At 42.8% G+C, this 25,163-nt stretch overlaps 1 protein-coding gene across 3 annotated transcripts in view; it reads right to left on the bottom strand.

Moving 5' to 3' along the window:
• Nucleotides 1-4,043, bottom strand: part of LOC311113117 (protoheme IX farnesyltransferase, mitochondrial-like) — a 75,744-nt gene extending 71,701 nt beyond the window's left edge. The window contains exons 1-2 of one of the 3 annotated variants that reach the window (XM_084156264.1): nt 3,942-4,043; nt 2,864-3,015 (exon numbers count right to left, since the gene is read on the bottom strand). In XM_084156264.1, coding sequence (XP_084012390.1) covers nt 2,864-3,015; nt 3,942-3,972 — 183 coding nt within the window. In that variant the 5' untranslated portion in view covers nt 3,973-4,043. Of the gene's footprint in view, nt 1-2,863; nt 3,046-3,331; nt 3,550-3,941 lie in introns of those variants that run through there. The other 2 variants (XM_084156263.1, XM_084156265.1) reach the window with 2 other exon arrangements.
• Between the last annotated feature and the right edge of the window lie 21,120 nt (nt 4,044-25,163).

Raw genomic sequence — 25,163 nt, 5'->3', positions numbered from 1 at the left:
ATATATATATATATATATATATATACATATATACATACATATATACATATATACATACACACACACTCACTTGGCTGTGCCTATGTAATACTAAAAATGATATATTACCAGGTGATCCTATACCTAAACTTTTTTATATAATTTCAAAATGGTCTGAGAAAAACATTGCCAGGGCAATTTAAGGACAGCCAATATGCAGTGATAATGTATTGGGCCTATAGCCTACTGCAAAAACATAATTGCTACAGAACTGTTATTAATTAGTTAATGCTGCATAGATGTACATTTTTTAAGTAATATAAAAAAAATCTGTGGCAGATCTCAGCTTGCATTTTGACTCAGAAAGTGATCTTGATAGGCTAAAATATTCTGTAAAACCGTGAAAATTACTTATTTGCACTGATAGTCTTTAGCACTAATGTAGGATATTTTCGTACTTATTTTGTTTAGGCTACTTCATCTATTTTGTAGGCCTATATTTAGGATTTGTACAGTTCAATAGGCAAAAGGTATATCCTAATAGGCCTATTTGTTTTTAGCATAAGACAATATTCATTTGTTTTTAAGTGTTATAAAGAATGTTATAATTTGTTTTATCTGATTGTATATTTAGGATTTTTACAGTTTGATAGGCAGAAGGCAAAGCCTAAGGATAATGGACCTATTAGTTTTTAGCCTAAGCCAATGTTCAATCAACTGTTAGGCTAAATAATCATTTGTTTTATCTGATTGTTGACTTTTATATAAATGCACAATTCGTAAGCTATTGAAAATAGTTGTTTGTGAGACAATTGACACCTACTCATCATTAATTTATGTTTTGTTCCCGCTTAAAAGTGCGCAATTGCCGGTGCGCAATTCAAAGATATCAATAAACATTGACAATATTATAAATATTAGTTTATAAGTTTAACTTGTCAAAGTAGCGTTTAGACTGGCTCCAGGTCATCTATAAATCCCTGCTAGGCAAATCCCTGTCTTATCTTAGCTCACTGGTCACCATAGCAACTCCCACCCGTAGTCTGCACTCCAGCAGGTATATCTCACTGGTCATCCCCAAAGCCAACACCTCCTTTGGCCGCCATTCCTTCCAGTTCTCTGCTGCCAATGACTGGAACGAACTGCAAAAATCTTTGAAGCTGGAGACTATTATCTCCCTCACTAACATTAAGCATCAGTTGTCAGAGCAGCTTACCGATCACTGCACCTGTACACAGCCCCAGTATCTCTATTTGCACATCATCTTTTGCACATCTATCATTCCAGTGTTAATACTAAATTGTAACTATTTTGCACTATTGCCTATTTATTGCCTCACCTCCATAACTTACTACATTCGCACACACTGTATATATATTTTCTGTTGTATTTTTGACTTTATGTTTTGTTTACCCCATATGTAACTCTGTTGTTGTTTTTATCGCACTGCTTTGCTTTATCTTGACCAGGTCGCAGTTGTAAATGAGAACTTCTTCTCAACTGGCTTACCTGGTTAAATGAAGGTTAAATAAAAAATTAAATAAAAAAATTACTGCAACTTTTGACAGTAGCCTATGTGTAGGCAATTATTATTGTCTGTTTGGTTTGCAAGGAGGGATTTTTTGAAGGCACAATTTATTTTGCGTACACTCTGGTCAAGTAAAGCAGAAACGTACCAGGTTGGTTTAAACTTCCTATTTGATTAGTCTATCTTGCAATCGTTTGTTCTCTCGCTCATTATTACTATACTACATTTTTATTTAAGCTATTCGCAAATAACTTTCTTAGATGGAACTCCTTAGGCCTATAGATTAATTTGATGGTTGATCATGAAAAAGTAGGCTATGCTTACGTCAACAAGTCACATTGAAATCGAATGGGAAAAAGAGATCTTAAGATTAAAACAATAAACCAGACAATGGAGTGTCCGCTGCAAAAGGCCCATGATCATCCCACATTGGAGAGGAGGGGCAAAAACACATTAGGCCCAATCTGACATTTTGCACTGCTTTGGTGCTCTCCGCTCTTTCTACAATCTACACTGTTCTCTTGCATTATGTTAATAGTCTAACAACCACATATGTATTTAGGCTATGACAAATAGGGAATAGGCCATTTGGCATGTCACCCTGCTATGTGCTCACTGCGCTGTGCTGTTGTGCGCTGCCAGACTCCAGAGGTGCAGTCAAATATGCTAAACCATATTTTGTGACATCACGATGTCGTCACTATCGACGATGGCTGTCAAACACACTAACCTAACATAGCAGGCGTAAAAGAAACACGCAGACCGGACAAGTAGGCGCGCAATTAATTATGGTCATTGTAGTTAATAACCATGTTTGCTGCACTAAACTATGAAGAACATTGGCCTGTTGGAAACTACAACGCCCTACTACATCGCACAGTTCGGGCTTGATCTGATTTATCTCTAGAGAAACTGCGCAATGTGCACATGGAGCTCACAGAAAAAAAACATAAAATGGAATTCAAATAATTGCCGAAATATCTGTTAATTGCTCAGCACTAATGTGTCCTGACATGACCTGGTACAAATAGGCTACATGTGCATGGACTGAGGTCAATTGGTATGATAGGGCACAATCTGGGGGGGCAGGGAGCCTAGAGGTTAAGAGTGTTGGGCCAGTAACAGAAAGTCCGCTAGTTCGAATCCCAGTGCCGACTAGGTGAACAATCTGTCAATGTGTAAAATGTAAATGTGCCCTTGAGCAAGGCACGTAACCCTTATTGCTCCTGTAAGTCGCTCTGGATAAGAGTGTCTGCTAAATGACAAACATTTCCAATGTAAATCTAAGGACAGAATGTTGTCCATCACTCACGAAACAGTGATGTTTTTGCCTACTATGGGCAGCATTTGACTTACCTGGCGCTTCAAGAAGTTGAGGTGCTGGAATGTGATCCATTGTGATGGGTCTCTCCTGGACAGCTGGATGAGGCTGCGAGCACTCTGGTGATTCCTAGGGGCATTCCTACCTAATAGTTTCTGGTTACCACTCACACTGGCACCAACCAGACCTAAAACACAAAGAAAGACAACAAAACAAACTGTTTATAATCAATACAACAACTGAATGGCGTGAAGATGCATCATCTAACTGTTCAGGACTGGCTATAAACTAATTTATACTTTTCTGTGTATAATAACAGTGTTATGGCTGACAGCCTTGCTTCCTACCACAACAAGCCATTCTTCACAGACTGCTCTTTGCAGACTGCTCTTTCCGTAGCCTGGCGTCCTTGATCAACCAAACCGTAACCATTTTTCGGTTTCACCAAAACAAAGTTCCCAGTCAACAGAGGCATATTAAGTATCTCTAGGAACAATACTTACGATTTGAGGTGTGGAATGTGTCCTTCGCTATAAAATAAGCGTTTAAAACGTGTTTTTATGCAGGGTCTCCCATTTTCTGCCTGTGGGCAGACATTGTAGTCCATTCTAGACCACGCAGTCAAGCCTCGATCACACTTGCAGTGTTTGGGTTTTGGTACATCAGAAGTACTTTCATTTCCAATGGAACACTGCGTTCAAAGAGGCAGTTGCAGTGCGTTCTGTGTGGTGCATAAATTGGATTTACCAAACGTATGCATCAAACTATATGGTAGACAGCTTGACAGAAATGGTAGCAGAAGGTGAATGTTGAACTTTTGTAATTGACAGGTTTGTTGGTGGCACTGCGATATGTCAAATGAATAGATGAATCCAGATGTATTCGAGAATAGGCCCACATTGGCTCGATTAAAGCTAAGGTCATAGAGCATTGCTAACAAGCTAGCTAGCTGAAAGCCATCTACATAACATACCGGTACATAGCTAACAGTTAGCATGCTAATTAGCTTAACTAACCTTGCAAACGTGAGTATTTTCGACCCGCGACAGAATAATATTTTACATTCGATACCGGTGCATATGAACGATAAGTACATATTATCTATACGTTTACCTGTGAGTCTGCTACATGGCGTTTTGTACATGTTTTTGTAGCATAAAGCCGGTTCCCTTATGTCCTCTTCACATTCAGCAAGTCGCCATTTTGACCTCGTCTGCGCGTGGGAATCACTTCCGGTGAGAGAGATTGCGCAAACACATTTCAGATACCTCATTTAAAAGCGCAAGCAGTGAAAGTCATACTGTGCACATTGGCACACACAACACAGTTATGTGACACTGGCAAGTGTTATAACATTCAACCGAGACAAACAGTGGTGGAAAAAGTGCCGAAATGTCATACTTGAGTAAAAGTAAAGTTACCTTAATAGAAAATGACTCAAGTAAATGTGAAAGTCACCCAGTAAAATCCTACTTTAGTAAAAGTCTAAAAGTATTTGGTTTTAAATATACTTAAGTATCAAAAGTACATGTAACTGCTAAAATATACTTAAGTATTAAAGTAAAAGTAAAAGTATAAATATTTTCAAATTCCTTATATTAAGCAAACCAGACAGCACCATTTTCTTGTTTTTATTTACGAATAGCCAGGGGCACACTCCAATACTCAGACATAACTTACAAGCATGCGTTTAGTGAGTCCGCTAAATCAGAGGCAATAGGGATGACCAGGGATGTTCTCTTGATAAGTGTGTAAATTAGACAATTTTCCTGTCCTGCTAAGCATTCAAAATGTAATGAGCTCTTTTGGTGTCAGGGAAAATGTATGGAGTAGAAAGTACATAATTTTTGGGGGAATGTAGTGAAGTAAAAGTAAAAGTTGTCCAAATATAAATAGTAAAGTAAAGTACAGATACCCCAAAAAACTACTTAAGTAGTACTTTCAAGTACTTTTACTTAAGTACTTTAAACCACTGGAGACAAACATGGTAGGCCTACACATGTAACACATCTAGTCCATTTCTTTTTTATTAATATGTGGTGTAGCCTATATAAGGTTGAAATTATGTGTGTCCTGACAAAGCTCCCTGTAGTTTACCGGAATCTCAGTCATTTAGGTAATTAATAGAAAATCGATGGCAATATATTGTAACTTTGGTCATTTATACTTGAATAACAAAAAAAAAATGTATTCATATACAGTATAGTGTTCTTTTTTTTTTTTTTACAGTGCATTCAGAAAGTATTCAGACTTTTTACACATTTTGTTACGTTACAGCCTTATTCTAAAATTGATTAAATTGTTTTTTGTTCCATCAGTCTACACACAATAATACCCCAAATGACAAAACAAAAACAGGTTTTTAGAAATTTTGGCAAAACAAATATTAATAATAATGAAATATCACATTTACATAAGTCTTTTCTCAGTACTTTGTTGAAGCACCTTTGGCAGCAATTACAGCCTCGAGTGTTCTTGGGTATGACACTACAAGCTTGGCACGCCTGTATTTGGGGAGTTTCTCCCATTCTTCTCTGCAGTTCCTCTCAAGCTCTGTCAGGTTGGATGGGTAGCGTCGCTGCACAGGTATTTTCAGGTCTCTCCAGAGATGTTAGATCGGGTTCATGTCCGGGCTCTGGCTGGGCAACTCAAGGACATTCAGAGACTTGTCCCGAAGCCACGCCTGTGTTGTCTTGGCTGTGTGCTTAGGGTCGTTTTCCTGTTGGAAGGTGAACCTTCTCCCCAGTCTGAGGTCCTGAGTGCTCTGGAGCAGGTTTTCATCAAGGATCTCTCTGTACTTTGCTCCGTTCACCTTTCCCTCGATCCTGACTAGTCTCCCAGTCCCTGTTGCTGAAAAACATCCCCACAGGCATGATGCTGCCACCACAATTTTTCACAGTAGGGATGGTGCCAGGTTTCCTCCAGACGTGACGCTTGGCATTCAGGCCAAAGAGTTCAATCTTGGTTTCATCAGTCCAGAGAATCTTGTTTTTCATGGTCTGAGAGTCCTTTAGTTGCCTTTTGGCAAACTCCAAGTGGGCTGTCATGTGCCTTTTACTGAGGAGTGGCTTCCATCTGGCCACTCTACCATAAAGGCCTGATTGGTAGAGTGCTGAAGAGATGGTTGTCCTTCTGGAAGGTTCTTCCATCTCCACAGAGGAACTCTGGAGCTCTGTCAGAATGACCATCGGGTTCTTGGTCACCTCGCTGACCAACGTCCTTCTCCCCCGATTGCTCAGTTTGGCCGGGAGGCCAGCTCTAGTAAGAGTCTTGGTGGTTTTAAACTTATTCCATTTAAGAATGATGGAGGCCACTGTGTTCTTGGGGACCTTCAATGCTGCAGACATTTTTTGGTACCCTTCCCAATATTTGTGCCTCGACACAATCCTGTCTCGGAGCTCTACGGACAATTATTTCGACCTCATGGCTTGGTTTTTGCTCTGACATGCACTGTCAACTGTGGGACCTTATATATACAGGTGTGTGCCTTTCCAAATCATGTCCAATCAATTGAATTAACCACAGGTGGATTCCAATCAAGTTGTAGAAACATCTCAAGGATAATCAATGGAAACAGGATGCACCTGAGCTCAATTCTGAGTCTCATAGCAAAGGGTCTGAATACTTATGTAAATAAGGTATTTCTGTTTTTTATTTGTAATACATTTGCAAACATTTCTAAAAACCTGTTTTCACTTTTTCATTATGGGGTATTGTGTGTAGATTGATGAGGATATAAAAAAAAATCAATTTTAGAATAAGGCTATATCTTAACAAAATGTGGAAAAAGTCAAGGGGTCTGAATACTATCCGAATGCACTGTATATCTGTGTCCATATTGTCCATATGTTTGAAGTACATAAACCATATGGTTCAAAAGAAAATAGCCTAATTAATGAAAAAGCATCTTATCAACAATGGCATTATTTTTAATTAACTCTGCAACTTTTCCAACAAATGCATACTGACATAGTGAAATAAATCAAAGTTTGTAAAAAATATATATATGTCATGCTGAACTCCTCTTATTAAACACCAATGGTGTTCACTAAGTTGATGGTTTATATTTAGGATAATGTTTTACAGCTTTGTCGTTCTATTATTTAATTATTTCCAATGTGATAAGGCCACACAGAGGGCCATAGATAATTACAGACACCTGTAAAAATCTGAAGTACCCAAAAGGGCCACTAGATATATTACATAAAATCCTTGAAAGATACCAAAATACTGGTAGTTAACTGGTAAACTTTGAAAGTTTCCAGTAATGATCCCTTTGCAACCTTAGTCCTGACATGACATTATGGCACATTTATGCCTACTAGGTTCAGCCTGGTCTCATAGACTAGACGTAGCATAGTAAATGTAATCCGGGATACTCAGATTACTGTAGTATGATATGTTACATTTGGTGTACTTACATGAGACAGAAGGTTACTTAAGGCAAAAATGAGAGTAGGGTGGTTGGTCGGGGTGGTGGGTAGGCGTATTACGCAAACATCTAGCAACCCAAAGGTTGCGTGTTCGAGTCTCATCACGGACAGCTTTAGCTAATTAGCAACTTTTCAACTGCTTACTACTTTTAAGATACTTTGCAACTACTTAGCATGTTAGCTAACCCTAACCGTAACCTTTAGCCTAACTCCTAACCTTACCCTCAACCCTAATCTTAACCCCTAACCCTAACCCCTAGCCTAGCTAAAATTAGCATTAGCCACCTAGCTAGCGTTAGCCACAACAAATTGGAATTTGTAACATATCATACGTTTCGTTAAAAAAAAAAACATATTGTACAAATTGTAATTCGTAACATATTGTACGAATTAAGCTATATATAGCATGTATACCATATTTAGAAATAGCCACAGGATGGTTTTTCAATACCATTGAAACTATTTATTTGAAGTTTTTCAATACATTAAAATATTTAAATATTTAATAATATTTGCAGTCAACTTGTGCAATACGTTAGGAGATGAAGCAGATCGCGTTCTTCATTTCACATTATGAAGCTTACCATAGTTCCCCAGAACAGCCTGATGCAGAGCAGAAACTACCATTAGAAGCATTTTACATCTGCGTTTACAAAATGCAGCAAGATATTTCTTATGCGTTTAATCTTTTTTACCTGCGTGAAAACACAGAATTCTGCATTAACGCAACCCCTAAGTTTAACTTGCTAGTTCATCTAAGTAAGTGGCTGAATTAATAAAGTGACGGGGCATCATATTGTGTTAGCTTTCTGCCGTGTTTGAGAAGTCAAAGCCCTTTGGATTAGTTATTTGTACAGCTGCCACTATCTTCATTTCCTTGCGTTTTTTTCACCTCTCTGTTCTCCGCTCATCTTCCCCTCTCCCCTCTTCTCCTCCCCCCTCTTCTCTGAGCAGTGCAGGAAGGCCAGTTGCCCTAGCAACTCCAGACTCTACACAGACACAGTGTGTAGCCTACACATGCTGCTCCAAGGCCAGTACTGTTCTTCCTTCAGACAAGCATGCGTCAAAACTTTGTTCATTTGCACAATGTCTCTCTTTCACATTCACTTGTAAATGTTCAAACTCACCAAAAATGACATTCGGTAGCTCCTACCTATGTATAACTTTACGAGCTGGATTGCCTGTCTTTGCAAAATCGCTTATTTTCGTTTGCGCTCGTTAGCATATTTAGCCCTGCAGCCTCCATTGAAATCTGCTATTACTTGTGTGTATCTTGTTAGCAATCTGGTAATAGACGCCCAATGGTCTTTTTTGCAGGTTTTTTGGTGCCCCCTTGTGTACTAAGCTGGTAATACCGTATATCCCGGTATGAGAGAACAACGGTCTGACGATATTAAAATCTGGATATTGCCCAACCTAATACGATTTGTAATTTGTAACATATCATACGAAATGGATGATGGACATCCACCAACTAATACATACATACGAAACTTAACATATTATACTAAATAGAGGGAGACAGATTTACATTTACTATGTTACGTCTACCCCTGAGTCCCGGTTGCTAGGTTACATGGGCCTTGCCTGAAAAGGGCACACCATTGACAAAATAGTAGAAAACAGGAATTCCAACACAGGTAAAAAGGGAAACCTAAAGTTTAAAGTTTGTTTAAAGTTGACAGGTCTTCCGGTCCTGGTGTAGCTCACCTGCCTTATGTCCTTGAATAAAACAAAAAACATTGACTTGAAGGTCAGTCTACAAGATGGGATAGTAGTTTGAAAGGGATAGTGTGATATACTGGCAATTAAGCCGTTTTCACTTACCCAGAGACAGATGAACTTGTGGATACCATTTTTACTGTATGTCTCCGCGTGCAGGATGAAAGAAGTCACAGCCGTGATCCATATACTGTGATAATTTGGATAGCCACACTAGCTTCACAAGCAGGCTAGGTACGTAGTTCTAGGTATCAACAGCCAATCCAGCAGGGACGGCCTGTTCAATAGGGCGATATGGGCGACGCACTGCCAAACGGGAAAAGGAAGGGATTTTTTTTCTAATCAATTATATCACGGCAACAGTAGTTATCAGTGTTCACGTCTGATCTGCCAGCCACTAAATGTCAAATCAGGCTAAAGTCGTGCTTCAAATGGCCCCGCCCGTTTTTGGGGCGATTTCAGTCAAGTTGAAAATCGCCCAGAAGTCTCTCATAGCCTGTCATGTAAAATCAATTTTTTTCAAATTTCAAAGCTTTCAATACATTCTCTATGGGTGTCTGTGGGCTTGCACTTACGCGCTTTCGTCATACGTGACGTAACCATGAACGTAACTAAGACAATAGCGGCTAGCAGCGTCTCTGTTGCGACCTGCAGTGTGGCGTTATTTTATGTTTTTAATTTGTAGACTTAGTTTACAAACATTCTGCCAACCATGGATTTCCAGTGGTTGGTTTTGGACTGATCTTGTTGATCGTGTACATACCCGCTACGAACGGACTAAATAATGAAAACGCTGCTGGCAGCGGAATCCCAATACAGCTGGGAGACTTGGCTGGATGACAGAGTCCCGGACAGAGAAGTGGAGCCGGCCGGCTTCACCCTGGTCAGAGCGGACCGCGATCCTGGTAAGAGAGCGACTCTGTACCCCGACATTGAACTGCTTTCTGTGTCATTGCGACCTTACTATCTGCCCCGTGAGTTCCCCCAATTGTTTGTTACCGTTGTGTACTGTTGATAATCACAAGTTTACTGGAGAACTGAGACCAAGTAGAGACTTTGGACAGGGTGGATATGGTATAATAAAGGCAGTTTATTCAGAGGTAAAGATATCTGGAATCGCGTGCACGGACTCGTTCGTCAAACTCTTAGGGAGAAGAGAGCCCCGAAAACATTGTGTGCAGACATTTTATACAATAAATGATGTAGGTTGAATCTAGTAGTTCTGATCTTCTGATTGGTCCTGATGAGTTGGGCGAGGTCCCCTCCACTGTTGCATTGGCTCTGAGTCGGGTTCTCTGTCTTCAAATGTTCAGCCTAAAGAGAGGGGATTTTTGTGTGTGTGTGTGTGTGTGTTTAACAGTGATGATGTGTGTGTGTGTGTGTGTTATCAGTGATGATGTGTGTGTGTGTGTGTGTGTGTGTCCTCAGAGCAAGAACTCGTGAGTTGGAAGAACTGAGAGACCTATGGCGTGGGTGTTGTCCTTGGCCACCTGCTGACAAGGCTGACAAGATAGGACTCTTTTGTCCATTGTTATAGGATAGGAACAGCATTGATTGAAAACAAACGCCCAACACAAAATGGGTCATGCACAAGATTTTAGTCAGACCAAGCTATAACATTATATATTTACTACGACAGTACATTCAACCAAAAGCTAATATAACAAAGGCATCAGAGATTATTTATAATCTGTCACAGAAACTGGAATCCATCTCCCCAGATCAGTCAATAAATGCTTCTGGTATTGACTTATATGCTGCCCCTGTCTTCATGTTGTTGCTGGACATATCTTTTTTTAAATGTGTGTAGGTCACCTAAATCATCAGAAAAATTGCCCCTCCTGAGAATTTTTTCAGGAGCCGCCACTGCAATCCAGTATGGGCTGGAAGCTATTGTGCTTATATTGGTCACTCGCGCCACGATATCGCGGAGGATTTGCATAAAGTTCAGTTTTCCCCAACTTCCCACTGGGCAGAGATGTCAGCTGAATGTCTAGTTTTGATTTACATTTGGTTGAGTTGTCAACTAACGGGAATTCAATGTAAAATTCAACAAAATAATTCACCATGTCATTGGATTTAAGTTCAAAGTTCAATAATATCTGGAAGAGACCAAATTCCCTTATGACTTTTTGCAAATCAAATCAGTTTTCCACATTGATTCAACATCATCACATTTAATTTGTTGGTTGCAATGAAATGGAAACAACATTGATTCAACCAGATAATACATCTAAAAAAATCGGAAAATTAATAAAAATTAAAACAGTAAAATACCCTATTTGGATAAGTGAACACCCCCCTGAGTTAATACTTGGTGGAACCAACTTTTTCTTGAATTACAGCCATGATTCTCTTTGAATACATCTATACTAACTTTGCACACCTAGACTGTGCAATATTTGCCCATTCTTCCTTGCAGAATTATTCAAGCTCAGTCAAATTGCATGGTGACCGCTCATGGACTGCACTCTTCAAGTCATTCCACAGATTCTCAATGGAATTTAGGTCGGGGCTCTGACTAGGCCACTCAAGGACATTCACCTTCTTGTCCTTTAGCCACTGTCCAGTTGCTTTGGCGGTGCGCTTTGGGTCATTGTCATGTTGAAACGTGAACCATCTTGTTCACTTATTCAAATAGGGTATTTTACTGTTAGAATTGTAATACATTTTTAAGAGTTTTGTAGATGTTTTTTCTCACTTGGATATTGTGGGTTACTGTGTGTAAATGAAGCCAGAGAAAGTCTGATTTTTTGTGTTTTCATTTCAAGCTGTAAGGCAACAAAAGGTTAACATTTTGAAAGGGGGTTGTAACTTTCTATACCCACTGTATTTCCTATTAAAATCACTACATCATTCTCCCTAATTTACTAATGTGTAACTACTGAGATTTTGGGTATCTACTACTTAAAACCTACACATTCCTACGCAATTCCTACAGTACATGTTCTCTATTGAATTACTACACAATGCCTACCAGTGGCGGTCAGTGCCATTTAAGAGAAGGGAGGACTATCTTTTTTTCATGAGCATGGCCTTATTTCTATTACAGCATATTGGATGACTGTCATTCATATTCCATTCACCCAGTTCAATGTAACATCGATAGGTTTAGGCTACTACATGAAACTCAAATTTTCCCTATACACATCATGAGGTTGCTACAACCTAGCCTATGAATTAAAGTTGACAACGTATGTGCACAAAGGTCGAGAGAAAAATTTGAGGTGACAGACAGTGACACATGGACAGACAGTGACACAGTCTTGCCTACATCTAGCTGATATAAGGTGTAATCATTAGTCCAGGTCATCTATAAATCACTGCTAGGCAAATCCCCGTCTTATCTTAGCTCACTGGTCACCATAGCAACACCCACCCATAGTCTGCGCTCCAGCAGGTATATCTCACTGGTCATCCCCAAAGCAGCTTACCGATCACTGCACCTGTACACAGCCATACTGAAATTAGCCCACCCAACTACCTCATCCCCATATTGTTATTTATTTTTCTAATTTGCACCCCAGTATCTCTATTTGCACATCATCTTTTGCACATCTATCATTCCAGTGTTAATACGAAATTGTAACTATTTTGCACTATGGCCTATTTATTGCCTTACCTCCATAATTTACTACATTCGCACACACTGTATATATATTTTCTGTTGTATTTTTGACTTTATGTTTTGTTTACCCCCATATGTAACTCTGTGTTGTTGTTTTTATCGCACTGCTTTGCTTTATCTTGACCAGGTCGCAGTTGTAAATGAGAACTTGTTCTCAACTGGCTTACCTGGTTAAATAAAGGTGAAAAAATAATAATATATATATATATATATATATATATATATATATATATTGTATTTCTCTCTCTTTGAGTCAACTACTCACCACATTTTATGCACTGCAGTGCTAGCTAGCTGTAGCTTATGCTTTCAGTACTAGTTTCATTCTCTGATCCTTTGATTGGGTGGACAACATGTCAGTTCATGCTGCAAGAGCTCTGATAGATTGGAGGACCTCCTCCGGAAGTTGTCATAATTACTGTGTAAGTCTATGGAAGGGGGTGAGAACCATGAGCCTGCTAGGTTTTGTATTGAAGTCAATGTACCCAATGTTTATTTTTATGAAATTCACTGAGGAGGATGGTCCTCCCCTTCCTCCTCTGATGAGCCTCCACTGATGTCTACATATTACTGCTGTATGCTTAACATTACTGCCGTATGCTACACATTACTGCCGTATGCTACACATTACTGCTGTATGCTACACATTACTGCTGTATGCCTACTCAATTCCTATTGAGTTACTACTACTGCCATCTGTGTCTATATGTCACGACTTCCTCCGAAGCTGCCACCTCTCCTTGTTTGGAACGCTTCGGCGTTCGTCGACACCGGCCTTCTAGCCACTGCCGCTCCTCATCTCATCTCATCATTCCATTTGTTTTGTCTTGTTTATTACACACAGCTGGTTCATATCCCCTCATCAGTACCTGTATAAGTGTTCCCTCTGCCCCCTTGTCTTTGTGTGTGATTGTTTAATGTGGAAGATAGTAAAGCTCAGTGGAGCTCCGTGTATTTTGTATCGCCAGGATATTTCCCTGTGCGCCTTGTATTTTCCAGTGCGCCTGTTTTGCGCACTAGAGTGTTTGACGCATTTCTGCGTAACTCTGTATTTGCGGAGTAATGCCTTTTATTCTGTGATTTACCCTCCTGCGCCTGACTCCTTCGACATCACCTCATCACACTGTAGTGTTGTGTCACTGCTGATCACTACTGAATTGCTCCTGATCCTTTTTAATTTCCTACATAAACCCTTTTTAATTACTATTGAAAACATTTACTACTGTTTGCCTATTCAAAATCACTACTGACATCTTGTTGTTTCACTACTGTGTCACTACTAGACTAGTGAACATGTTATTTCCTTAAGTTTCTAACTGTACTTATATCATCAAACAAGTAATAAGCTTATACAAACTTTATAGCAATTGTTTTAAATTAATTAAATTACATTTTCAATGACATATTTACACTTTTTTGTTAATCCATTTGAGGCCTTTTCTTCATTCAACTTTGACTTAACTATCTTCAGATACTCTTTTCTGGTGCAGACACATTTCTCCACCACGTAACCTTTTAGAAAATAAAGACAAGCACAAGAGACAATCAATTATAAGCCACTGTCAATCATATGTTGTCAGATAGATAAGATAAGACAACACAGAAAAAACATTTGATAAACAATGTTAATCTTACCAACAATGGCCTCCAGTGTTCTTATGTCGAGGGCCTCCTTGGCAACAGGTCAAAAGAGGTAAGTAGAATGGGTAAGTACAGTATACTAATATGAACATACTGTATATTTGCATACAAACACACATACTGATAAGCTAGCATGAGCGCCCATGGGGCGGCGCACAATTGGCCCAGCGTCGTCCAGGGTAGGGGAGGGAATGGCCGGCAGGGATGTAGCTCAGTTGGTAGAGCATGGCGTTTGCAACGCCAGGGTTGTGGGTTCGATTCCCACGGGGGGCTAGTATGAAAAAATAAAAATAATGTATGCACTCACTAACTGTAAGTCGCTCTGGATAAGAGTGTCTGCTAAATGACGTAAATGTAAAACATTTACATGTAATGACGAAAACAGAGGCTACATAGCTACATTTCAATGGGGCTAGCAAACAGCTAGGCTAAACTCAATACATCTCTATGACAATGGCTAACAGCTAAGACCATTTTGCCTAGCAGTCTTTTTGATGTGGTAAAAAGTTATATAAATTAAGAAAGTATTCATAAAACATAAAGGAAAGTTAAATTTACAGATGGTGCCAGCATAAGGGCTATGAAAGACAGGATGAGGAAGGATGGATGATGATAACATTCGCATTGTAAAAAACAGTAGCTAGCTAACGACAACCAACTACTTCCTGTTTTGCCTTCTTCTGCGGTCTTGAAAAGCCTGTGTAGTAAAGCTGTAGTGTTTTCAGTACTTATTTACTACCTATATCAAGTAGTAAAAATCTCTACCTGATTACTACTGGAAACACTATTGTTTTCCTACTGAACACTACAAAACTCTACCTGATTACTACTGGAAGCACTACTGTTTTCCTACTGAACACTACAAAACTCTACTTGAGTAGTGCATAAATTACACATTCACTACACAATCCCTACAAGACTACATAGTCACTACTGCACAAATAGGTTTTGTGTAGTAATTCAGTAGTAATTTTTCATGAAGGTACCTTCGTGAGCCAATGCTAACTAGCATTATCACAATGACTGGAAGTCTACAGGTACAGTAGCTAGCGTACCTGCAGACTTCCAGTCATTGCACTAACGCTAGTTAGAGTTTGCTCACAAATCTACCTCTAACTTCCTTCATACTGCATGCATGCAGAGAAATAAAAATGGTATCCACAAGTTCATCTGACTCTGGGTAAGTAGAAAACAGCTTAATTGTCAGAATCTCGCAGTATCCCTTTAATTCAGCTTTTTTCTATATACCCTTTCTAACCTCAGTTGACTATTGTAACCCAAGGGGTCAAGCAGAAAACACAACAATAAAGCCTAATATATTGTGTAGATGAAAATCGAATAAAAGTTTATTCGTCATATGCACAGGATACAGCGTAAATGGTGCAATTAAATGCTTCCTTAACATTGCAATGAGTTCTCTGTCCTACAGTGAGGGAAAAAAGTATTTGATCCCCTGCTGATTTTGTACGTTTGCCCACTGACAAAGACATGATCAGTCTATAATTTTAATGGTAGGTTTATTTGAACAGTGAGAGACAAAATAACAACAAAAAAATCCATAAAAACGCATGTCAAAAATGTTATGAATTGATTTGCATTTTAATGAGGGAAATAAGTATTTGACCTCTCTAAAAAACATGACTTAGTACTTGGTGGAAAAACCCTTGATGGCAATCACAGAGGTCAGACGTTTCTTGTAGTTGGCCACCAGGTTTGCACACATCTCAGGAGGAATTTTGTTCCACTCCTCTTTGCAGATCTTCTCCAAGTCATTAAGGTTTCGAGGCTGACGTTTGGCAACTCGAACCTTCAGCTCCCTCCACAGATTTTCTATGGGATCAAGGTCTGGAGACTGGCTAGGCCACTCCAGGACCTTAATGTGCTTCTTCTTAACCCACTCCTTTGTTGCCTTGGCCGTGTGTTTTGTGTCATTGTCATGCTGGAATACCCATCCACGACCCATTTTCAATGCCCTGGCTGAGGGAAGGAGGTTCTCACCCAAGATTTGATGGTACATGGCCCCGTCCATCGTCCCTTTGATGCGGTGAAGTTGTCCTGTCCCCTTAGCAGAAAATCATAGGTAGCATTCCTCCTCCTTCAAACACGGCGAGTTGAGTTGATGCCAAAGAGCTTGATTTTGGTCTCATCTGACCACAACACTTTCACCCAGTTCTCCTCTGAATCATTCAAAACTTCAGACGGCCCTGTATATGTGCTTTCTTGAGCAGGGGGACCTTGCGGGCACTGCAGGATGTCAGTCCTTCACGGCGTAGTGTGTTACCAATTGTTTTCTTGGTGACTATGGTCCCAGCTGCCTTGAGATCATTGACAAGATCCTCCCGTGTAGCATTTTGCTACGGCTGGCCATGCTTTCCACCAGGCTACCACTACCCCGGCCACCAGCTCTGCACCCTCCGCTGCAACTTGCCCATGCCCCCCCCCCCCGCTTCTCCTTCACACAAATTCAGACAGCTTATGTTCTGAAAGAGCTGCAAAATCTGGACCCCTACAAATCATCTGGGCTAGACAATCTGGACCCTTTCTTTCTAAAACTAGACGCCGAAATTGTCGCAACCCCTATTACTAGCCTGTTCAACCTCTCTTTGTAACGTCTGAGATCCCCAGAGATTGGAAAACTACCGCGGTCATCCCCCTCTTCAAAGGAGGTGACACTCTAGATCCAAACTGTTACAGACCTATATCCATCCTGCCCTGCCTTTCGAAAGTTTTTGAAAGCCAAGTTAACAAACAGATCACCGACCATTTCGAATCCCACCGTACCTTCTCCGCCATGCAATCCGGTTTCCGAGCTGGTCATGGGTGCACCTCAGCCACGCTCAAGGTCCTAAACGATATTATAACCGCGATTGATAATAGACAGTACTGTGCAGCCGTCTTCATCGACCTGGCCAAGGCTTTCGACTCTGTCAACCACCGCATTCTTATTGGCAGACTAAATAGCCTTGGTTTCTCAAATGACTGCCTCGCCTGGTTCACCAACTACTTCTCAGATAGAGTTCAATGTGTCAAATCGGAGGGCCTGTTGTCTGGCCCTATGGCAGTCTCTATGGGGGTGCCACAGGGTTCAATTCTTGGGCCGACTCTTTTCTCTGTGTATATCAATGATGTCGCTCTTGCTGCTGGTGACTCTCAGATCCACCTCTACACAGACGACACCATTTTGTATACATCTGGCCCTTCATTGGACACTGTGTTAACAAAGCTCCAAACGAGCTTCAATGCCATACAACAGTCCTTCAGTAGCCACCAACTGCTCTTAAACACTAGTAAAACTAAATGCATGCTCTTCAATCGAGCGCTGCTGGCACCCGCCCACCCGACAGGAATCACTACTCTCGACGGGTCTGACCTAGAGTATGTGGACAACTACAAATACCTAGGTGTCTAGTTAGACTGTAAACTCTCCTTCCAGACTCACATTAAGAATCTCCAATCCAAAGTTAAATCTAGAATCAGCTTCCTATTTCGCAACAAAACCTCCTTCACTCATGCTGCCAAACATGCCCTCGTAAAACTGACTATCCTACCGATCCTTGGCTTCGGCGATGTCATTTACAAAATAGCCTCCAACACTCTACTCAGCAAATTGGATGTAGTCTATCACAGTGCCATCCGTTTTGTCACCAAAGCCCCATATACTACCCACCACTGTGACCTGTACGCTCTTGTTGGCTGGTCCTCACTTCATATTCGTCGCCAAACCCACTGGCTCCAGGCCATCTATAAATCACTGCTAGGCAAATCTCCGCCTTATCTTAGCTCATTGGTCACCATAGCAACACCCACCCGTAGTATGTGCTCCAGCAGGTATATCTCACTGGTCATCCCCAAAGCCAACACCTCTTTTGGCCGCCATTCCTTCCAGTTCTCTGCTGCCAATGACTGGAACGAATTGCAAAAATCTCTGAAGCTGGAGACTCTTATGTCCCTCACTCACTTTAAGCATCAGTTGTCAGAGCACCTTACCGATCACTGCACCTGTACAGAGCCCATCTGAAATTAGCCCACCCAATTACCTCATCCCCATATTGTTATTTATTTGCACCACAGTATCTCTAATTGCACATCAACTCTATTTTCTGTTGTATTTTTGACTTTATGTTTTGTTTTACCCCATATGTAACTCTGTGTTTTTATCGCACTGCTTTGCTTTATCTTGGCCAGGTCGCAGTTGTAAATGAGAACTTGTTCTCAACTGGCTTACCTGGTTAAATAAAGGTGAAATAAAAAAATAAAAAAATAAAGAATATATACATATATGGACAAGCAATGACAGAACGGCATGAACTAAGATACAGTAGAATATTATAGAATAGAATGTAGTATATACATATGAGATGAGTAATGCAAGATATGTAAACGTTATTAAAGTGACTAGTGTTCCATTTCTTAAAGTGGCCAGTGATTTCAATAGGCAGCATCAGCCTCTAATGTGCTAGTGATGGCTATTTAACAGTCTGATGGCCTTGAGATAGAAGCTGTTTTTCATTCTCTCCGTCCCAGCTTTGATGCACCTGTACTAACCTCGCCTTCTGGATGATAACGGGGTGAACAGGCAGTGGCTCGGGTGGTTGATGTCCTTGATGATCTTTTTGGCCTTCCTGTGACATCGGGTGCTGTATGTGTCTTGGAGGGCGGGTAGTTTGCCCCCGGTAATGTGTTCGGCAGACCGCACCACCCTCTGGAGAGCCCTGCGGTTGCGGGCGGTGCAGTTGCCGTACCAGGCGGTGATACAGCCCGACAGCATGCTCTCAATTGTGCTTCTGTAAAAGTTTGTGAGGGTTTTAGGTGCTAAGCCAAATTTCTTCAGCCTCCTGAGGTTGAAGAGGCTCTGTTGCGCCTTCTTCACCACACTGTCTGCATGGGTGGACCATTTCAGTTTGTCTGTGATGTGTACGCCAAGGAACTTGAAGCTTTCCACCTTCTGCACTGCGGTCCCGTCGATGAGGATAGGGGGGTGTACGTGATAAAGACACCTTCTAGTAACCCCTTCTTTCTTCAGCTGTTTTCTTCTGAACTGTCCTCAACAGTTGAAAAGAAATGTCTCCAAGTGTCTAACAAAGATTTGAATAATTGCATGAGACACTCGATGGAGCAAAGACAGAAGCTGGTAGAGGTCAGAAACTCAAACGTGCTTCCACTTCCTCCTCTCCCCACTTCCTCCTCCTACTCTCCATGATGTGGGGTCTCCTCTCCTCCTCTCCTCTCCATGATGTGGGGTCTCCTCCTCCTCCTCCTCCTCCTCCTCCTCCTCCACCTCCTCCTCCTCCTCTTCCTCCACCTCCTCCTCCTTCTCCTCCCCTCCTCTCCATGATGTGGGATCTCCTCTCCTCCTCTACATAATGTGGGGTCTCCTCTCCTCCTCTCCATGATGTGGGGTCTCCTCCTCCTCCTCCTCCTCCTCCTCATCCCCTCCTCTCCATGATGTGGGGTCTCCTCCTTCTCCTCCTCCTCCTCCTTCTTCTCCTCCTCCTCCACCTCCTCCTCCTTCTCCTTCTCCTTCTCCTTCTCCTTCTCCTTCTCCTTCTCCTTCTCCTTCTCCTTCTCCTCCCCTCCTCTCCATGATGTGGGATCTCATCTCCTCCTCCTCTACATGATGTGGGGTCTCCTCTCCTCCTTTCCATGATGTGGGGTCTCCTCCTCCTCCACCTCCTCCTCCACCTCCTCCTCCTCCTCCTCCCCTCCTCTCCATGATGTAGGGTCTCCTCTCCTCCTCCTCCTCTCCATGATGAGGGATCTCATCTCCTCCTCCTCTACATGATGTGGGGTCTCCTCTCCTCCTTTCCATGATGTGGGGTCTCCTCCTCCTCCAACTCCTCCTCCTCCTCCTCCTCCTCCTCCTCCTCCTCCTCCTCCTCCTCCTCCTCCTCCTCCTTCTCCTTCTCCTTCTCCTTCTCCTTCTCCTCCCCTCCTCTCCATGATGTGGGATCTCCTCTCCTCCTCTCCATGATGTGGGATCTCCTCTCCTCCTCTCCATGATGTGGGGTCTCCTCCTCCTCCTCATCCTCCTCCACCTCCTCCTCCTCCTCCTTCTCCTCCTCCTCCTCCACATCCTCATTCTCCTCCTCCTCCTCCACCTCCTCCTCCTCCCCCTCCTTCTCCTCCCCCTCCTCTCCATGATGTGGGGTCTCCTCTCCTCCTCTCCAGGATTTGGGGTCTCCTCTCCTCCTCTCCAGGATGTGGGTCTCCTTTCCTCCTCTCCAGGATGTGGGTTCTCCTCTCCTCCTCCTCCTCTCCTCCTCTCCTCTCCATGATGTGGGGTCTCCTCTCCTCCTCCTCTCCTCCTCTCCTCTCCATGATGTGGGGTCTCCTCTCCTCCTCCTCTCCATGATGTGGGGTCTCCTCTCCTCCTTTCTCTATGATGTGGGGTCTCCTCTCCTCCTCTCCATGATGTGGGGTCTCGTCTCCTCCTCCTCTCCATGATGTGGGGGTCTCCTCTCCACTCCTTCTCCTGTCCTCTCCAAGCTGTTGACATTGAGGCAGGTCCAGGACCTGAAGAACAGATGGGCACTGTGATGAAAGGCAAAGCCCACAAGGCCCAAGAACAATGGGCTGATTTGGAAAGGTCTGTTCAACACAAGGAGCCTCTCAAAAGGCCTATACAATGATTTAATCCACAGCCGATGGTGGTCTCAATGTGCAGCTCTTTTATCTTGCTGCTTTAGCATCTTGAAAAAGACTGTAAACATCCTCTAAGAGAGAGAAAGAAACAAGAGGAGCTCGTTGAGGGTTGTAGCGTGTATTGTGAGTCAGACATTTGGGAGTGGTGACGGATCAGTGTTTCACCACGGTCAGGTTGCTGAGGGAATGTTCTGTAGTAGGCTATGTCAGTGAAAGGGGAAAATACATAATAATAATATGTCATTTAGCAGATGCTTTTATCCAAAGCGACTTACAGTCATGTGCGGATTGAACCCACTACCCTGGCGTTACAAGCGCCATGCTCTACCAATTGAGCTACAGAGGACATCTGGTGCAAGCGGAACATATTTTCATTGCAAGATGGATTTGCCAGGTTGGAGTCTTTGAGGTAAACAAGACTGGAACAGTGCAGCTCTCAGAGAAGGTTCAGAAATAAATATTTACCCACTCAGCTCTTGTGGCAACAAATGGGAACACTGAGATAGTTGTGTATTGGAGAAGAAAAAAATAGGCCTAAGCACATTTGGAAAACCTATTTAAAATTTAAAATAATCCTCTATTGGTCACTGGATAACCTCTGATTAACTTCTATTAATTCATGATAAACTATCCTAATGATTTATGTAGAGAAATACAAATGCTAAGAATAGGCAGATAATTCATATGTTGGTTTACTGATTAATAAAAGTCCACATGTCTGAGCAAGCCTACTCTGCATGGTTTTGCTGAGACAGCTACAGACTAATATCTGGTTTGATTGCTAAATGACGTAAATGTAAATGTAAATTATTGTTTATTTTTTTATTAACTAATTTCTCCCTAGCGATAGACCAACCTTGCCCAAAGGTTTTCTCTCATTTGTAAAATGAAATGTGTGTGTCACGATCGTCTATGAAGTAGGACCAAAGCGCAGCGTTGGTAGCGAACATATTGACTTTAATGCAATACACGAGAATACAAAACAAAACACGATCATGAAGTCCTCAGTGACAACGACTGAAACATAGAACAAAAACCCACAACCCCAAGGTGAACAATGACAGTTTAAATATGGCTCCCAATCAGAGATAACGAGCCGACAGCTGACACTCGTTACCACTGATTGGGAGTCACTGGACCAAACAATGAAACAACCAATAACAACCCAACTAATCCCCAAACACAACAAAAATGAACACACCCTGGCTCAATAATACAAAGTCCCGGAGCCAGAGCGTGACAGTGTGGGACCATTGAGATTAACGGTGAACAAACATGATCCCATTCTAAATGGGAAAGAAGTCGTTGAGGAAGATTGATGGGCCAGGACAATGTTAGGGTCTCTCCTGTTGTCCGGGCTGCTGTGAAATCGGTGTGGCCAAGCGGCCAATGAGAAAAGGGGGTCTCTTTAGCATATTTCAAGTGGCCGAGGAATGTACCCAGCTTGCTAATTTAAACACAGAACCCTTGCGCTCGACGGTGAAAAGGTGGCATGTTGAATCTGTTGAAGGTAACTTTGGCCCCAGGTTGTGTAAGTAAAGCACTGAAAGGCCATTAATTGGCTTCAATACTTAGGGGCCTTCAGTCCAGAGCAGCACCCCATATGGCCTTCTCCAACTCCCAGCAGTCCAACCCAATTTTTACGTTTTGTTTTACATGTCCAATGCAACAGAGAAAGCACTAAGCATAGATAATGAGGAGGACCCCCCCCCCCCCTCTCGCTCTCTGTGTGTGTGTGTCTGTGTGTGTGTGTGTGTGTGTGTGTGTGTCTGTGTCTGTGTGTGTGTTGGTAAAACCCTCCACTTAATTTCCTGGTCAAGTAACAGTGGCCTCCTGGACCTGTCATCGCCCCAGTTCATCCTGGCTGAATAACTAGTACTGTCCCACAGGCTTAAGTTGTAACTTAAGCCAGGGGTCTCATTGCGGTGGCGGTCTGCCTGTTCCTTTTGACGATGGACGGCGCGTTGGAGTCTCACGTGAGCGTCGCTCCACACCTCTTCTGCGTGCTGGAACCACTCATCAACCGCAGGAGCTTCGGTCTGGCCCGGGGTCCACGAGTCCAGGGCCATGAGATGTTAGGGTTGTGGCGTTGAAGCCAAGGGAGGCCGAGGATGATCTTGTGGACTGGTGCACTGGTAATGAAGAAGGGAATGTTCTCCTGATGAATGGACTCCACAGTGAGGGTGAGTGGTTGAGTGATGTGGGTGACGGTTCCGGATCCTAAAGGACGACTATCCAGGGCTTGAACCGGAAAAGGAGAGGAGAGCTGGTATGAGTTGATATTAAGAGAGGAGGCAAGGGTCTGGTCAATAAAGTTCCCAGCGGCACCGGAATCCACTAACGCTGTCGAATAAAAGTACATGAGAGACAGTCAGATAGTGTAATGGACACCAAAAAGAGCCTAGTAGACAGTGATGAAGATGGAATACTCACTCCTGCCCTAGGGGGTGGAAGATCACGTAACCGTCCCTCTGCTCTTGTGGATCCCGGATTCGGACATGCCGGACACCTCTGGAGCTTGTGCCCTCCCTCTCCACAGTACAGACAGAGCCCCAGCTGTATCCGTCTGCGGCGCTCTGCCACGGGGAGACGAGTTACCCCTAACTCCAAGGGTTCAGACTCTGATTCCGAGTGTTCACTGAGGGAGTGAGAGAAGCGATGAGAGTACCAGTAAGTTATCCAGACGGATGGCCATCGCAATGCGATGGGCGTCCAACAAGAGGTTGTCGTCTCGACAGGCCAGTTCCATCTGGACCTCTTCACACAAATCTCTTCTAAATAGCGTACGAAGCGCCGGCTCATTCCATCCACTGGATGCTGCTACTGTCCGAAAGGTGAGCGCGTACTCAGCAGCCGTCTGGTTACCCTGCCGTATTTGCAGTAGCCGCTCACCTCCCTCTCTGCCCACCGGGGAATGATCAAAAATACATTTAAACAGAGCCATGAACCCCTCATAAGAATCAAGCTCCTCCTCTCCTCTCTCCTAGATGGTCGTAGCCCACTCCAACGCCCGCCCAGTCAGCAGACAAATCACTGTGGCAACCTTGGACCTCTCGGTGGTGGGGGCTCCCCTCTGCTGCGAAAAATAGAGAGAGCACTGAAGTAGGAAGCCATGGCATTTTGATGGTGTACCGCCATATTTATCCGGGAGGGATAAATGGGCATCGCTGACCTGAGCGGGTTGCTGAATGGGCTGATGTGCTGGCTCGTTGGGTCGACTGGTTGTAGAGTATCCTCCACTGGATGAAGACAACGCCTCCTGGGTGTGTTCGAGACGTTGCACACTGCGAAGAACCTCCTCCAAAACCGATCCCAGTTGTGCCAGCTGGTCATGGTGTTGACGTAGAAGAGAACCCTGTTCATCGACCGTCTGAGAGATATTCGAATTTCCTGCTGCTTCCATGGTTTGAGTCGGTATTCTGTAACAATGATGCTGTGAGTTGAGAAGCAGGTGCAGGTGAAATGTTTAATAAAACAACAAACATGAAAACGAGACAGCGTAACAGTGGCGATATAGCATAAACACAGGAACAATACAGACTGAGGACTAAACGTAAGGGAGGGACATATAAAGGGGAGGTAATGAGGAAGGGAATGGAGTCCAGGTGTGAATCATAATGATCTGCAGGTACACGCAATGATGGATGCCAGGTGTGCGTAATGATGAATCCCAGGATTCGTGTCAAAGAAAAAAAAGAGACAAAAAAAAGACAGACAGACAGATAGACCGACAGTCAGAGACAGAGACAGACAGACAAACAGACAGATAGGCAGACAGAGACAGTCAGACAGACAGACAGACAGACAGACAGACAGACAGACAGACAGACAGACAGACAGACAGACAGACAGACAGACAGAGACAGACAGAGACAGACAGACAGACAGACAGACAGACAGACAGACAGAGACAGACAGAGACAGACAGACAGACAGACAGACAGACAGACAGACAGACAGACAGACAGACAGACAGACAGACAGACAGACAGACAGACAGACAGACAGACAGACAGACAGACAGACAGACAGACAGACAGACAGACTGCTACTTTTCAAGGGCAGCATCTTGTTGTCAGAGGTTGTCTAACAAGCCTCCCGGCTGGGGCCCCTGGTGCTCGTCAACTACAGGGTGTCAAATGGAACGACTATCCCTCCCTCCACCCACCTCCCTTCTGTCGGAGACGATGGCACCATACCGGAATACCGGGATCAGCCATGGAATTAGTCTGAGGCTGGGATTGTCTCTTGGTTTCATCTTATGGAGGA

The sequence above is a fragment of the Coregonus lavaretus genome, assembly GCF_964263955.1.
Source record: "Coregonus lavaretus genome assembly, chromosome: 1".
Lineage (NCBI taxonomy): Eukaryota > Metazoa > Chordata > Actinopteri > Salmoniformes > Salmonidae > Coregonus > Coregonus lavaretus.
The sequence above is the reverse complement of the archived record's forward strand: the minus strand, read 5'-3'. Positions and strand labels throughout refer to the sequence as shown.